The sequence below is a fragment of the Hylaeus volcanicus genome, chromosome 8 (assembly GCF_026283585.1).
Source record: "Hylaeus volcanicus isolate JK05 chromosome 8, UHH_iyHylVolc1.0_haploid, whole genome shotgun sequence".
Taxonomy (NCBI): Eukaryota; Metazoa; Arthropoda; class Insecta; order Hymenoptera; family Colletidae; genus Hylaeus; species Hylaeus volcanicus.
Window position 1 is genome coordinate 6,326,623 of NC_071983.1, and position 15,478 is coordinate 6,342,100.

Consider the following 15,478-nt stretch of genomic DNA (forward strand, 5'->3'; position numbering starts at 1 on the left):
AGCGTGACACGTGCAACTGATCGCAGCGGGTAACTCGACGGGTGCTGGGTTTCGATGACACTCGATGATCCTCGGGAGCTTGGCGACAAATTGGCCGAATTTTTGCCGCCTGTCGGTCGACTTTTACCCAAAATTTCCTCGAACGGGGAACGTACGCACCGTTTTCAGGGGTCAAAACAGCGGTGCCACCGCCGACAGTCGTTTCCCCAGCGATACCAACGTCGAAATTGGCCTGGACGATTTAATTTTTACGTTCGAGTATCACGTCGATCGCCATGTATGGGTGCTTTTTATCGAAGTAGATATTTAGCTCTTTTAGAAATTAATCGTATTAAACTAGGGTTGGTTATGTATCAAAGGTTACGGCTGAATAATAAGAGACAATTTGACCCAGCACGAATGATCTTCACTTTTTTCACGTATGTTCCTATAAGTCTTACTCGTGATTTTCTTAAAGGCAATTAGAAATATTTACTGGGACATACAGTCAATCCCACGAATAATCGAACCCTCTATATACATTGAAGAAGTTTGACTAAGGTAAATAATAGTTTCGATATACCAAATGAATTTTCCATGAATATTATACATGTATAAATTTATATATACGTCAATATATTTATACAAACATATATTTCGAACGATCAAACCAAACATTTAATTTAAACAAATTTCTTCGATTGCTTGAAAATCAAGCATCGAAGCAAATAGATTTAAACGAAACTGACGGAGTTGTAATAATAAATACCACGATAAATGTTTGATTATACGTAGTCTCCAATAGCGTAAATAATATTCAATCTCAGTAGAAATTTTCAAGAATATTTGTCTGGCAGTGAACGTGGTACTCTTTCATTTCGCCCTCAGAGGCTGTAGCTACGTTTTATCTACAGTACGGGTTTAGCAATCCCGAGGTATCCGAGCTATAAAGGAGGTCGTAATAAACAACAGAGTAACGAAGATACTCATGCAAGTAAATGCAAAATATCGTGAAGCACAAATTAAGTGAACGTAAAGAGCAAACATACGTGAGACGAATTGCATGGCCAAGTTATACGACTTTGCACCCCATGTATTTCAAACCGAAATGCGTACAGTGGCAGAAAAACTGGGAGACTCTGTCAGCAGCCCGAGATCTCATCGACACGAAAACTCCGTAGTTCACAGCGTTCGAGTTACCCTCAGGATCGGAGTCAAATGGACTCGGTCCACCTAGTCTCGTGATTACTTACGCAGGTGCGAAGGGATGCAGGGCCGTAGCCGCGGCCGCAGCTGCGAGTGGCCCTGGGTTTCTGGCTAGGGCCAAGGCTGCCGCGGTTGTAGGAAAAGCAGCCCTCGCGGCGCTAACTCTTCCTCGTTGGATGGCGACTCCTCTCAATGCCGCGGCTGAAACAACGCACACAAACATGCCGATGCAGGCTTACCTTTGCGTAGAAATTCTCCAGCCGGTGCCGTTTCGCTGCTCCTGGGCGCGGCGTTCTCTAACACGGGAATAATAAACGGCGACGAGACGAAAACAGGACTCTCGCGAAATAAAATCTGTAGGCCAGCTTCGAGTCGAATGCTTGCAACGGAGGGATGATTTTTCGGGTAGCGGTACTTCGAGGAACCGGACGAAGATGTCCAGTTCCATAGTTGTAGAGTAATGGCATCGGAAGATGACAGACCAGGGGTGACGAAGAATAATTGTCAACCAGAAGGAGTAGAGGAGGTGTCGGCCACGTGGCTCCTTGTGAAGACTCAGGTGAAAAAGTCCACCAGTCGTTGATGACGAAGAATAATTGTCAACCGGAAGGAGTAGAGGAGGTGTCGGCCACGTGGCTCCTTGTGAAGACTCAGGTGAAAAAGTCCACCAGTCGTGGATGACGAAGAATAATTGCCAACCAGAAAAAGCAGATGACATGGCAACTACATGGCATCCTTGTGAAGACTCACATGAAGAAGTCAATCATCCATTACGAAAAGCTAAACAATGACCCTTTGACAACACTAGAGACTAGTGTGAACCCTTTAGGACTTATCCTCAAGGTCCTCATGACCACTTTTCCTTAAAAAGCTTCTGCACCATAATAGTGCTCGAAATACTTAAATCAATGAAATATGATTTCCCTGAAGCAAGGATGTAACAAAAAGCCATACGCTATTATCTTGAGAGCAGCAAAAAATTCCCTTTCTTTAGAGAGTATTCTATAGAAGTTGTACAACAAACAGAAAATAGATTTCGAGAAGGATGAATTTTTTCGCGATACATTTCGCCCCGTCCCTGTAAATATGAACGTCTATCCAGGCTCCGACGAAGCTGTTTACGGTTCAAGGGGGGAAAAACGCCGCGCAAACATTTCTGGACGCAGCTTAATATCCGGGCGCATCTTCTTCCGAGAGGATGCAGCATCCCATAACCTTTCGCGGCGTGAGAGCTTAAGCAACCGTAAACAGAGCTCGAGAGCTACCCTCGTTTCCTCCGATTCATAAGCTGCGAACAGAGACGGTCGAAATTCTCATCCCGGTAAAAAATGAATGGAGAACAAAGGAGACCCGACTGGGTCTCTTGTTCGATAAAAATTGAACCACTAAACTACACGACGGTGCGATTACGGCGTCGCCTACGAAACAATCGATTTAGAAATATATATGGTAAATATATGGTTCCGTTTAAAAACATCGTAGGAACCTTGACTTTTGCTAAAGGAAGTTTGTCTCGACTGTGCTTTTAAAGAATAAAATTCTGCTCGACTCTGGTCGCAAAGGGAAACGGCCCTTGGGAGAGCTTCTAAAGTAAAAGACAAGATGAATCTGGATCGAAAATGCAGCTGAATGGTTCTCCAGCGAGACGCGGCGAGCTGGGCATTGACGATTTCTCGTAAAAAGAACGAGCTTTCGACGTTCAAGAAACCCGTCGGTCGGGCGACAATTAAGAAGAGATCGCCTCTTCGACGCGGTCGTTCGGCTGATGGAACCTTTGAAGACTCGGCTAGGCGCTGAAGCGTTCGGTCTCGATTGATGGATACTCGGAACAGGGAACAATAAAAACTGATGGTTTCTGCCTACCTTTTGTCTGCGCCGTCGCCTCGACCTATCGACGTAACTGGATACAACGGGCAATGGTAACAACAACAATCAACAACAACGAAAGGTGTGTCAACAGTCAACTACCGTGCAAGTGTCGCACGTGATGTTAGGCGAGGTAACGAACGGATGTTAAACGTCGCGAGGGTACATTTGCATATAAAGTCGGGGTGCACGAAGAACAAGGCTAAGAGGGTGATGCATATACAACAGCAGGCGCATTCCAAAAGACGAGGGTGTGAATGGTGAACAGCAAATTTCGGCGTGACTGGTCGATCTGTGGTCCAAGTTTCTCTCTTTTCCTCCTCGAACGATATACACGTTTCAACAACGATATACACGTTTCATCGCGTACCAATCTCTTTCTAACTGCTCCACTAATTTTTCGTTTGCGTTTTATTAGAATCGTCAACATTTCTTTTGCTATATCCAAGAATTTTGTAATCGTTTAAAAATTCTTTCGTCGGAAAGAGCAGAGTAGCGACTCTTGCAGCGATAGATAAAGTTTTTCCAAAGCAAGTGAGAGCAGGTCGAGCCGGAGAAAAGGGACCACAGATCGATAGTCGCCGCCCTAAACGGCGTGTGTGGGGCGTTCGCTAATTAGGTGAAAGGGAACATCGATGATGCGTGCTCCAGAGAGATGGGTGAGGGGTGGCAGGAATGGAGAACATACAAAAAAAAAAAAGAAAGTGGGAAACAAAAGACTCGATGCGCGAGACGGGAAAAATGGCGACGACCGCGGGCGTTTCCGGTGCTTTCCCTTCCGGTTCCGCGTGGGGGAAAGTCTCGGTTGTTTCGTTGCTCGGGATCGAAGATCCCTTCCGTGCTGTATCGTTAGCCGCGCAGACGACGGAAACGTCGCCAACGGAACGTTATTGTGTCCAGAATAACGAAGCAAAAGGGTCGTCGTGTATCAAAAATGGAATTGAAAGAAAACAAGGGGAGGTATCCAGTTCGTTAAGAGATTGCCTTCTGGGGGACAACGATTCCTCAACGTTTCCGATGGCTTCATACTATGAACTTCATAGTCGGATCGTTTTACGAAATCGACTAATGAAACAGGAACTTTTCGGGCACGAATTTATTCTAAATTAATTAGTGGCAAAAGAACGAACGACTGATTTAAACGATATATTTTGGAGAATATTATATATTTCCGTATAGTAGGCAATTATTTTCACCTCTGTTGCTTAAATTTTCACGTTGATAAATTAACAACTTTGAGACCGTCTCCTTCAGAGAATTTTGCTAATTCGCAAAACAAGGTGATTTTACTTCTAAAATCCTCTGTAATTTTGGAGAAAATCGAATGGAACTCTTGTCAAATCATTGAAATGGATTACTATTAGTTATGGGTGAATTCTTGGCCCAACTGTGCTTCGTCCCAGGGGAAGCAGGATATCGTTCAATTATCTGAGAATCTTCGATAACCGGTTACGACGTAATGAAAATGTGGTATCCTTTTAATTAATTCGTTCTAATCGCGCTGGAGGTGCGGCCATTAGACGATGATAGCTAATTAAGTCAACGGGTAACGGGAACTAATCCGTGGTCGGATACTTGCGTTGAGATCCTTAAAGGGGATCCTACGGAACGGAAATGGGATCCATATGGATCCTCGAGGCAATCTCTTACGCTGAATAGACACTCTGGTTTTTACGTATCGAAGGAAAAGGTTTGGAATTGAAACTGAAGCTTTGGAAGCAGGAATCCATCGAAGGGGTTGGAACGAAATTAATTGGTCACTCGAGATCGTAGATACACTTTTCAAGTGTTCGAGAATAATAAATCTCTCGAGTCAAGTCGAAATAGCCTCGCATCGATTGAAACTTTAGAGAAGATTAAAATAAAATCAAACATGGTAATAATTTACTGTGCTTCATTTTTCAGAAAGAATAAAAGTGGATAATCTGTTGCTAATGAATTAATAATATCGAGGCTTGCGGTGGCTAGTCTACCGTGAATCATTTGTTAAAATCCCAGTGCTTATGACAATACATTATATATGATTTACAGTAGACTGAGCATCAAATCGCCCAATATCGTTAATTTATCAACAAGAAATAATACCCGCCTGACATTTTCCGCATGAATTATATTCGAAAAATAAAGAAACACAAATTATTACCATAATTGATTCTGCAACTCTCAAATACACGCAACACAGACCAAATTTATTATTCTCTTTTTAACTCGATGCAATTATGCAAACGGTAATTTAAATTCGTTCCTACCACAGAAGACTCATCCGTCGATACGCGATATCTCGAAATGGACTCGTTATTTGGAAAAGGAGTCTCGACCATATCAATTTTCTACGTTCGAACTACTGGTTTCTCAAAAACTCCTCGGCGAACAAGTTCCAAAAAACAAAAGACTATCGGCAGCCATCGAAGACTGACCAAGCAAACGCTGTAACGAAGAAGGACTCGAAAAGAAAACTGAAGCTGATAAAAAATCGAGCGTTGTTGGGGGTGTTCGAGTGTACGGAATGCTTCGAAGAGGTCAAGCGAGGACAAGGGTGGGTGTCGTGCTGGTTTTCGTACAATCTCGCGTCAACTCCCGGCCTGGAATATTAGAAGTCTCTGTACCTTCGTCTCGCCGCCGCCCTGGGTGCAAGGACGAGCGGTGCAGCTGCAGGCGATGGGGTCACCGCGGCTGCGGCGACCGCTGCAGCTGCAGCTGCCGATGGCGCCGCCGCTCCCAGCCAGCTCCACGGCATGGCCGGCAACCTGTATCCTGTTTTTGTCAGAAACTGTTAGTTCGTTACATTCCCTGACAACCGGCACGATAATCGTTCGCGTCGTGTCCGTCCACCCCATATCGTGCACCATGGATCTCTGTTTTGTTGCCAGCAATGTTCGTTCGCTTTTTAACCATTTATTCCGCGGTATCATTGCTCATCTACTTCGAACGTTCTTCAGAGCGTGAGATAAAAATGGTGGCCGAGCTCTGAACATATTCTTGGCTGACGAGTCCTCTCGAGTAACCGTTGGAATAAATTTGGTAAGAAAGCGGAGCTCTTCGCAGGATTTATTTCAATAGCTAACGAAGAGGCATCGTCGGTCGAAAACATGTTGGTACTATTCCAGTAGATTAGCTTCGTTTAAGCTGTAACGCTTGTTTGGAATTCTGATTTTTATATAAATATCTGTCGTTGTGTTAATTTAGAGTCCAAAGGGTTTAGGGCGCTCGATCCACGGTACCGATTAGGGTAAAATGGCAATTTGTCGTTCAGGAATCTGCTCTCGTGACACGTGGATTTCTATTCGTGACTAGAGTCTCTTCTGGGGGGATTCTAAACGAATCGAAGAGATTGTCAATCACCGATTCCGCACTTTTGGGGGGCTTAGACACGGATAGAGATCTAGTGTCACGAGTAAACTTAATGGTACTGGAAATACGTTCGTTTTGGCATTTCTGGTGTCAGTTAGCGAGTTCTTTTTTAGGCGAGTGCTGCTTTCAGTCTACGATATTAGTCCTATCGACTCTGATTTCATTTTCGCTTACGTTTCCTTTTTCATTTCTCAAGAAATTCTCATTTCTTTCTTAGTGGCAGTTTAGAATGATCTCTACTACTAAAAGTGTTAGACATTCGGAGAATATTATATTAATAATCATCGAGGCATTCGTTACACCGTGCAAACTCCCAATTAACCAACAAATTTTCATAGAAGAAGAACGTGGAATAATTATCCATCAGTGTCCTGACCATCCTTGCAGATATTTTCTAACTTTCGATCAGAAACACTCCTGTATAATTATTCTAAATTTCCTTCTCCATACCGTTCCTCCATTCAATTTGTTTTTCATACGAAAGCTTTCATATTTCATAATTAATTTCACAGTTTACAAGTCTGTTAGATATCCGCAACAACAGCGTCCAAGTTGACCAATTCACCGTTCTTCCCCGTTTTTCGCAGGATATTTTTATCGTGATCGTACAGAAAAATAGCGTCGGTAAAGTAAGTAAAGGGAAAAGTGTCGCACTAGCCCGATCTGGCGGAAGGAATTGGACACCTGTTCCGTCCGCGTGAATTGCTCTGTAGCAGGTAACACGAGAGACGCGGTAACCGAATATCGAAACGGATTAACACCGCCACGGAATTTCGTATTCAAATTTCATGCAAAGCGCGGTGGCCAGAGTCGTCCGTGTCCCACATCCGTCCTTCCGGTTCGTTAGGAATAATATTTCGATCCGGATTTATTAAATTCTAGTGTTCTCGTTTAATTGCTAATATCAACGTCGGCCATTTTCGCGTTTTACGGCCATCCCCTCTTTCCCCTATTAATTTTCAACGAAAAAGTGTCTCGAGAAAGGTTTGCGAAAGGGTTGCAACAAAAATTCCAAATCGTCGGTTACCGTTCGCGTATCCATCGACTGGGTTTTCTCGACGTTGATTTATTCCCGTAACGATTGTGTTTCCCCGTGAACACGACCGAACTGCTAATTACGACTGTGTTTGTTTATTGATTCGGTCGCGATGAAACCGTCGTTTTCTCTATAGAAACTATGCAATTACGTTTTTACGCGGAGATGCAGTATTCGGAACTCGATTGGTATGTGCACTGGTTTTAATTACGTGTTTCGAGGACAGAGCCTTGGTCAGAGACCGTTGTATAAAACGAGAATTCAATTTATTATTATTTACGCGACGTTATGATTTAACGTGTCCGTTCTTAAAGGACAAATTGTAAGTATCAATTAGTAAACTTTCGCCATAATTCCGACTATCGCATCATCCGATTCCAAGCCTGACCACGTGTGAATCCCCTCCCATGTGGCTCTGGGCCCTTTCCACGTGCCTGATTCCCCCACCACGCGCTCTCTACCCCTTCTTACGCGCGTGGCAAAGAGAGAGCGGAGTCAGTGTACCGTGGAGCGTAGAGGAGCGAAGATCTCCAACGTGCGCCGTCGCGTAACGCGCACACCGGTCGGATCGGAGCGGGGGAGAGCCATCGAGAGCACACGTGTCGACTCGTGGACAGGCCTGCAATTTCTCGCGATGATTTAACAAGTGTAGAGCTTCACGATCCCCATCGTTCCCCATGGTCCTCGGCATGAATTCAGAAGGGCAGCAACCTCGAGTGGGCCTCCCCGTAACCACCCTTCGAGGGCCAACGAAGGGCACATTGTTACGAGTAGTTAATACGTCTGAATTGCTGCCTCGACGGGGTGAATCAATTTGCGGGTGGTTTTTGCGCAAGTGGAAACCCAATCTAAGCATCTTACGAGGGAAGCTTGACGATTGATACACCCCAATGAGTCTCACGTTTCACAGAAACGAGGTACGATATGCGCTCGTATGTTTAATTGGCGTAGCAAGTGAAACTTTGATGTTTTATAAATTTGGTATTATTTCGAAACAGTGTTATGGGGTATTAGGAACTATGATGCCCGTTTACTTCAACGTTTACTTCAAATTTCATACTTTTGTTCCAATTTTTTTATTGTCACTTCTCGCCACGATTCTATGGCAAATTGTTTCTATTTCCACGGGAAAATCCTGCGACACTGCGTATAATACACAAAAGGCGTTCTCCCCGATTCGTTAAACGAACAAACTGACGGGGAATCAATGAAATTTCCGTTCCAACTTCGCGTGCGTCGGCAGTCATTCTCGATTACGCTGATTAATTAACAGGGCTGAATTGAGTCGCAATTAATTATGCAAATAGCTTGCGCGTTCGATATGTTATTAGATTCGTTTTGGGCCCGCTTCGCGATTAGGGAGGCCTGGAACGAATTACAAGGAAAATGTCCCCTCTCCCGTGCAAAATCGGATTTGAAAACGGAATTCTGCTTGGCGATTTTTGAATGACACTCGAATTGATAAAGAAGGATTTTTTCATGAGATGAAAGCGAAATCTTCCTTGAAGGGGTAGTCTTAGTGAGAAAGACAATTTAGAATTTGCTGATTAAGTCGTAAAGAGATATTAGAAATTATTAATGTCTTAGGCGTATACCTGCACAAGTTTAGATTATAGTTAGAAATGATGCTTACTAAAGGATCATTTTCGCGAAGGCGTATCGGTGGATTATTCTTAGAGAGAATTACTTTAGATCTGCAATTTCCGACGAGGAAAAATAGAGCGGACCCTTTTGATCACTTTTCCAATTTTCGAGCGTATCCGAACGCTGCAATAAACGTCCAGTTCACCCAAGGAAAATACAACCCTAAGAAACGAGGTTACTTTCGCGGGCCTGTTGGTTTTTACAGTGAACCGAGCTTTCGAAACAAAGATATAAAAATATCCTTGCAAGGGATCACTTCAGAAAACTATTCCTTCCAAAAGGAAAATATAAAACTGCCCCTTACACTTCAATTTCGACTTTCCCAGTTTATATCCTAAAACATAGCTATGTATGCCCCATAAATGTTTCCACTGAAGTAAAATTACTTTGACCTCTTGAGGGACGAATTGCTCCATTAGAAATAACCAGAAATTCAAGTTGATATTCACTTATATATTTCAATGTGCGAGAGACTACAAAATGCAAACAATATGCAAGAATATAAAAAAACAATGAAAGTAAAGTTCGTGTTGTAATATTTGCAGAATAAAATAAATTCATATTTAGGTTCAATTTTTGTAGGCACGTTCGCGAAAATTTTATTTTGCATAAAGATCTCATAATTGTATTCCATCATTGGAAAATTTAACTATAAACATTTGTTTATCCTTGTAATTATCACTCCTTCCCTAATAATACGTAAAAGAACTCCGAAGCTAAACGTACACGTATGTGCCAGCGTTCCTCGAGAGGTTCAAAAAATTGCTACAAAATTGACTATCCCCTTCCCCAAATTCTAATATCGAGACGGGAATCCCCTCGAGGATCGATCCACGAACGTTGACAATAAAAATTCCTCGCGTAACCTTGAGTCGATGAAAAGCTACGGTATCCGCGAACGTCGTTGGATCGACGGGGGTGTCTAGGGGGTTGCGTCGGTTTACGTACGTCGAGACTCATCGACGGTCCGCGACGCTGTGAGTAATTAATACGATTGAATTGTATTCTCCAGCGTCGAGGCATTCGCACGGAGAGGCTGCGCCGGAGCCTCGGAGGACGAGAGAGACTCCATTGACGAAAGGGGTGGCTCGACGAAGGGCGCAGAGGGGGTGGGCACCGCTGGCAGGGTTGCTGCAAGCGATCAATAAACGCTGCTGCCAGCATCCACCCCCGGATCCGCGTCTGCCTCCACGCTCCTCGTCGCTCTTTCTCACCCCTGCACTTTCTTTGCCAACCCCCTACCCTCCACAGACGGCACAGCATTTTATTCGAGTAATACACCACTGGAAAAATTCGCCGCGACGCTACTGGGGTAAGTCAGACTCTAAGAATACGTCAAAGTTCGGGCGAAACTGTTGCTATAAAAATGAAGTCGAAGGGGTCGTTGCTCGTCGACCCCTTTTGGACGATCGAAGTCGATGTTAATATCCTCTCGAAGGGGAGAACCGTACAAATTTCTTGATGTTTGACAAGCATTTCGCTGCGAAGTAAATGTAACACGAACGTAGGTAAATTTGTCGAGAAACATCCTTTTCCGAACGGATCGTGTTTGTTTAAACGATCAAGCTTAGGAACTTCGAAGGAATTATTCTATGCATTTGTCAAATATCAAAGAATGAGTACAATTAGGAGAGTCGTACTCGAAGGAGTCAGATTTCAAAACTTAGAACCCCTATTTGAAATGGAACGGAATTAGACGATGAAGTTTAGAAGCTTAGAAAGAATTGTTCCATGCATTTATCAAATATCAAAGAAATCGTACAGTTAGAGAAGTCCTACTCGAGGGAGTCAGATTTCAACGCTTAGAACCCTCGTTTAAAATGGAACTGAATTACACAAGTACGAACAACAAGTAGATTTCGAGACGTTTAAACTTTAACGCATCTTCAGCAAACGCGATAAATTGTTTCAGCAGTGCGAACGAATAGAAGGACCACTCCCGAGTCTTCGACTCCATCTGTTTTTCTCATTACCGCCCCAAACCCCTTTCCAAACCCCTCTTTTGCTCTCTTTTAGAAGTAAGTCGATACAACGAACGGAACACAGCGAATTTATTCCTCGGAGTGGCTCGAAACCAATTTCCTGCGAAAGCCTCCGAACGCATCGGGAAACAATTTTTCTTCCTCCTCCCCCCCTCCCCCCTTCCAGACGGTTCTTTGCTGAATTGTCAGCGAACCGCGTAAAAGATTTCTATGCCGCGTATAACACTACCGAGGAAAGCTCTTTATAAAGGACGTTCCCTCGACAATGCCGGATCCTCGTGGGCGTTCGAAACGCGATCGGTATCCCGCTTTGGGAGGACAATATCATTCTCGCGGCGTCTGGCGTTCGGTATTACTTTAACTAACCCCCGAGCCACGGGGAAAACGGTGGAACGGAGGGAACATTTTCTTATTTACGTCACCCCATCTTGGTATTTTTATCTTTTCCATCGATTAACCGGGCCGACTCTCAATTTACACGTGAACCGATCATTGGTTGGTTATTTTCTCTTAGTAGCGATTTACATTTTATTTTTATATCGAGTCGATGTTTTCGAAGATTTTGAATTTGTACATTCGAGGCACGATCTTCCGATCATTCACAGAGACGGACGTCAAAATTTTCGAGTAACCGATCGGAAGAATATTTTCGAAGAAATATTTCGACGTATATTTGACATTCTAATCCGGTATAGACGTAGGATGTTTACTCCAGCCGCGCCTCGTTTCGATGCGTACGTTTGTTGACAGTTTTTGCTAGCACCAAGTTTCAGTGTTTATCTAGTAACTCTTAACCGTTCGAATTCGTAGCACGAGAAAGACTTTCAAATTCCTCGAATCGGTTACCGAGATTTTCCGATTTCCCAACGAATATCGCGACTCCGAGTTTAAAAAATTCGTAGCCAGAGAAGAATGCCCATCTCTGATTATGCAGAGGGTGCGAGGGTGGCGCGACCGTGTGAGAAGGGATGGGTTGAGAGAGCAGACAGAGGAAAATGGGATCGCGTACGCCCTTTTGAGAAGCAGCTTCCACGTCCGTTTTCCGCGTAATGCAATCACGCGACTCGCGGCTCTTTAAGGCGTCATTAAGTGAAATTAAATCCACGGTGGGGTGGGGGGTGACTAGGGATCGTTGAACGTCGAGTTTTCGCTCTCCGGCACGACGAACGGGTGGATACCATTGCCCAGGGGTTGAAATTTCGAGCGATCGAGGCAACCGGCTTAACGAACTCGAAGACGGGGCTAAATGAGGATCAGAACGTCGAGGACTGGATTTTTTAGTCTGCTTTTTAGCTGGTTCTGCGAAGAAGGGGCGAGAGGCTTCGAGGGGGTGAGAAATTATTTCCTACGGGTCGCCTTCGATGCTTCCTAACGAATTGGAGTCTACCTCGTTAAACAGTACAGACGTGGCCAAATTAACGCAAAAATCACGCTATCGAATACTTCTTTTACCTTCCTGTATACTAAAACAACATAATTCGTTAGTTTTGATATAATAGATATAAATCCGATACGAAATCTCTCGTAAACTTAGCGTTAATATTTTCATTTTTTTTTGACATACCTCTTCCGTTCGCTTAAAAACGCGATTAGGCGTCCATTTAAAAACTCCTCGATTTATCCAATGATCTATCAATTTGGCCGTGTCTATATAAGGAAACGCGTTCAGAAAGTTATTAACAAGGGGAACTGGAAACCCGAGTTTTAATGAAACTCGCTATTTCCCAAACAGTCGATGAAAGTTTAGAACTATCGGCGCTGAAGAAGTATTAGATGTTCGGATGTTGATCTTAAGAGTTCTTCTAAAGGAGATTGCGCGATGTTGACGGAGTAGCGAGATCGTTCGAAAGTATATCGAAAGAAGCGATCGCTGGTCTCGATGGATGTTGATCGAGCCTCGCGATCACCTTCCGTGGATTCTCGGTAATCTTACGATTCGAACCCGTCGAAAATTAATATTCGTTAGAAAACTGGAGGAAGAGCGGAAGGGAGGTATTTCTCACCCCCTGAAAGAACTCTCGGCGTTTACAAATAGGCTTCTGTTACATTTGCCAACGAGAATGATTCACAGATCGCTCCATTGCCAGGCTCGATCTCTCCAAGTTTCGACACTGCGTGTTTCTGGAAAATAAACGCGTCTTCGTCGGAATTAAATCGTGGTTCCTCTAGCGGGTGTTCGTCTTTAGAGGTACAAGAAATTAATCAAGGAGCTTTTTATCTAGACAGCAACTCTTAACCGTTCGAATTCGTACCACAAGAAAGACTTTCAAATTCCTCGAATCGGTTACCGAGATTTTCTGATTTCCCAACAAACATCGACACTATACGTCGACGCTAATTAAGACTTGCAAGTTCTTTAAATAACACGGTTCTAGCATCTTCAGGGTCCAAATATCTCGCGAACAAACTAGACCTGCTACCCCTCCCCCCAAATCTCATCCGAATTGAACCGATTCAAATCCAACTGACAAAAATAAACGCACAAATAAAAAGAAATCCCCGACGGATCCAACAAACTCCTCGAATAAATTACTTGGCGTCGCTTTAATTCGCCATCCGTTACTCGAATATAATTTTGCCCGTCTCTCGGTGGTCTAGGGGACGAGTGGGGGGTGGATAAACATAGCGCTGCGATTCGCGACAACGACGAATCGATTCGCGGAAAGGGGGTTTGAAAATGGCGCGGGTGTCTGGGAGCGGGAAGGCGGCGGGACCAGGCGGCGTGGGAGGGTGGTTAAGAGAAGTAGAGCTAAAACAGAACATACATCGACAGACGTGAATACAGCCCCGGGCTGGGGAAAGTCAAATGCACTAGAACCACAGTCGCATGACCCAACGAGTAAAGCAACAGTGATTGGGTGTGTGTAGATTACGCACTCCTCGTGGCAATTATGCGAGTAACGTCAACGTTAAGGGGGTGAGTGAGGGGGCTGGTGATCATCGGATACCGATTCTGGTCGCACGGATTGTAGAGGGTTGGTCCAGGAACGGAGGATGCCGGACCAACCCTCTTCGACCCGGGCTTGGACAAGAGATGTACAGGGTGGCTCGAAAGCGACGGGCAAGTTCGACGATCTGACTCTACCGGAAAGATTCTGCGTGGCTCTGGGAAACAGGGTGGCTCGCGTAAGGGGTTGCAAGCTGATTTTCCAGGGAAACTATAATGTAGATCTCATTACTGCTGTAGATAGATGGCTGCGGGTGGGTGTAAACAGATTTGCCCACTATGCCATTTACCTGTAGAAATAATGAAGTCAACAACAGCTTGCAATACCCTAAGAGGAACACTCTGTGCACGATATATTATTCTTTGAAAAACGAACGAGCCAGAGTTGCGACTGCTATGATTGTTAAACATTTGAGGACTGGCCAGAGACCATTTCGAAGCGTCGTTCGCGCATAGAGCAGATAATTTTGCTTTGTGAATTTAATTCGTTTGGTAGAAAGGCCGTGGAGGATAACAATTTTAGAATAGCATCACGACTCGTAGACATATGAAAATATAGACCGAGCATAAAGTGCTACTATAGGTAAGGGGGCGGTATTCGACTCACATTTCACATGCACACATACCGTACTGTGAATGTGTCAAAGAAAACATACGAAGATATAGACAGAGCCTTTATAAGAGGGGTAACTGATAATCAGTGATCCTCGATCTGTTTTTTTTTTTTTTTAAATTGAAACTAATATCAACCATTCTGTAACACTATTTTGGTTATTTAATGTATTCTTGTTATTATTATGCTTGTACGAGAATATATTAAATAACCAAAATAGTGTTACAGAGTGGTTAATATTAGTTTCAATTTTTAGAGAACAAAACAGATTGAAGATCATTGATTGTAATATGCGACTACGAAAAGCCGAATATATCCGATATTTTTATATGTCTATGTCACGACTGCGATCATAGAAACAAACGACAAGGGCTTCGCGACACAAAAATTGAGCCATTTCTTTGATTCGCGTACGTAAATTCGATCCATGCACTTTTTACAAAAAGTCAGAGTCGTAATAACCAATTATTAAGAAAGAAATCATCGAACTAGCAGAATCTTTCTCATATTCTCGCGTCTTCGAAACGATCAGCGAACGACGACGTTCGTTCGCGACACAAGGGGGATAGAACAGGGGGTTCGTCGGTCCGTTGTGCAACCGGACGTGTTTCTGAAGCAATAACAAAATATGCATTCCCTGCTGGATATACAGTGAGTACAAATAATCTCGCTACACAGATAGACTCAAAAGTCGCCACTTGAAAACGGTCTCGGTCTCTGTGACAGCTGTATTGTTATTAATTTTTGTTTTTTTTTTTTTGTATCGATAATCCATGCACTAAGAAACGAGTCGTTCCAGAAATAACAATAATAATAATAATAATAATAATAATAATAATAATAATAATAATAAT

General features: G+C 43.6%; 1 protein-coding gene across 1 annotated transcript in view; it reads right to left on the bottom strand.

The window, feature by feature from the left end:
- The window catches only part of LOC128881118 (RNA binding protein fox-1 homolog 2), a 99,423-nt gene that overhangs the window by 25,133 nt on the left and 58,812 nt on the right, over positions 1-15,478 (bottom strand). Inside the window, exon 6 of the mRNA XM_054131852.1 lies at positions 1,233-1,386. Within this exon, the coding sequence (XP_053987827.1) occupies positions 1,233-1,386 (154 nt within the window). The remainder of the gene's footprint in view (positions 1-1,232; positions 1,387-15,478) is intronic.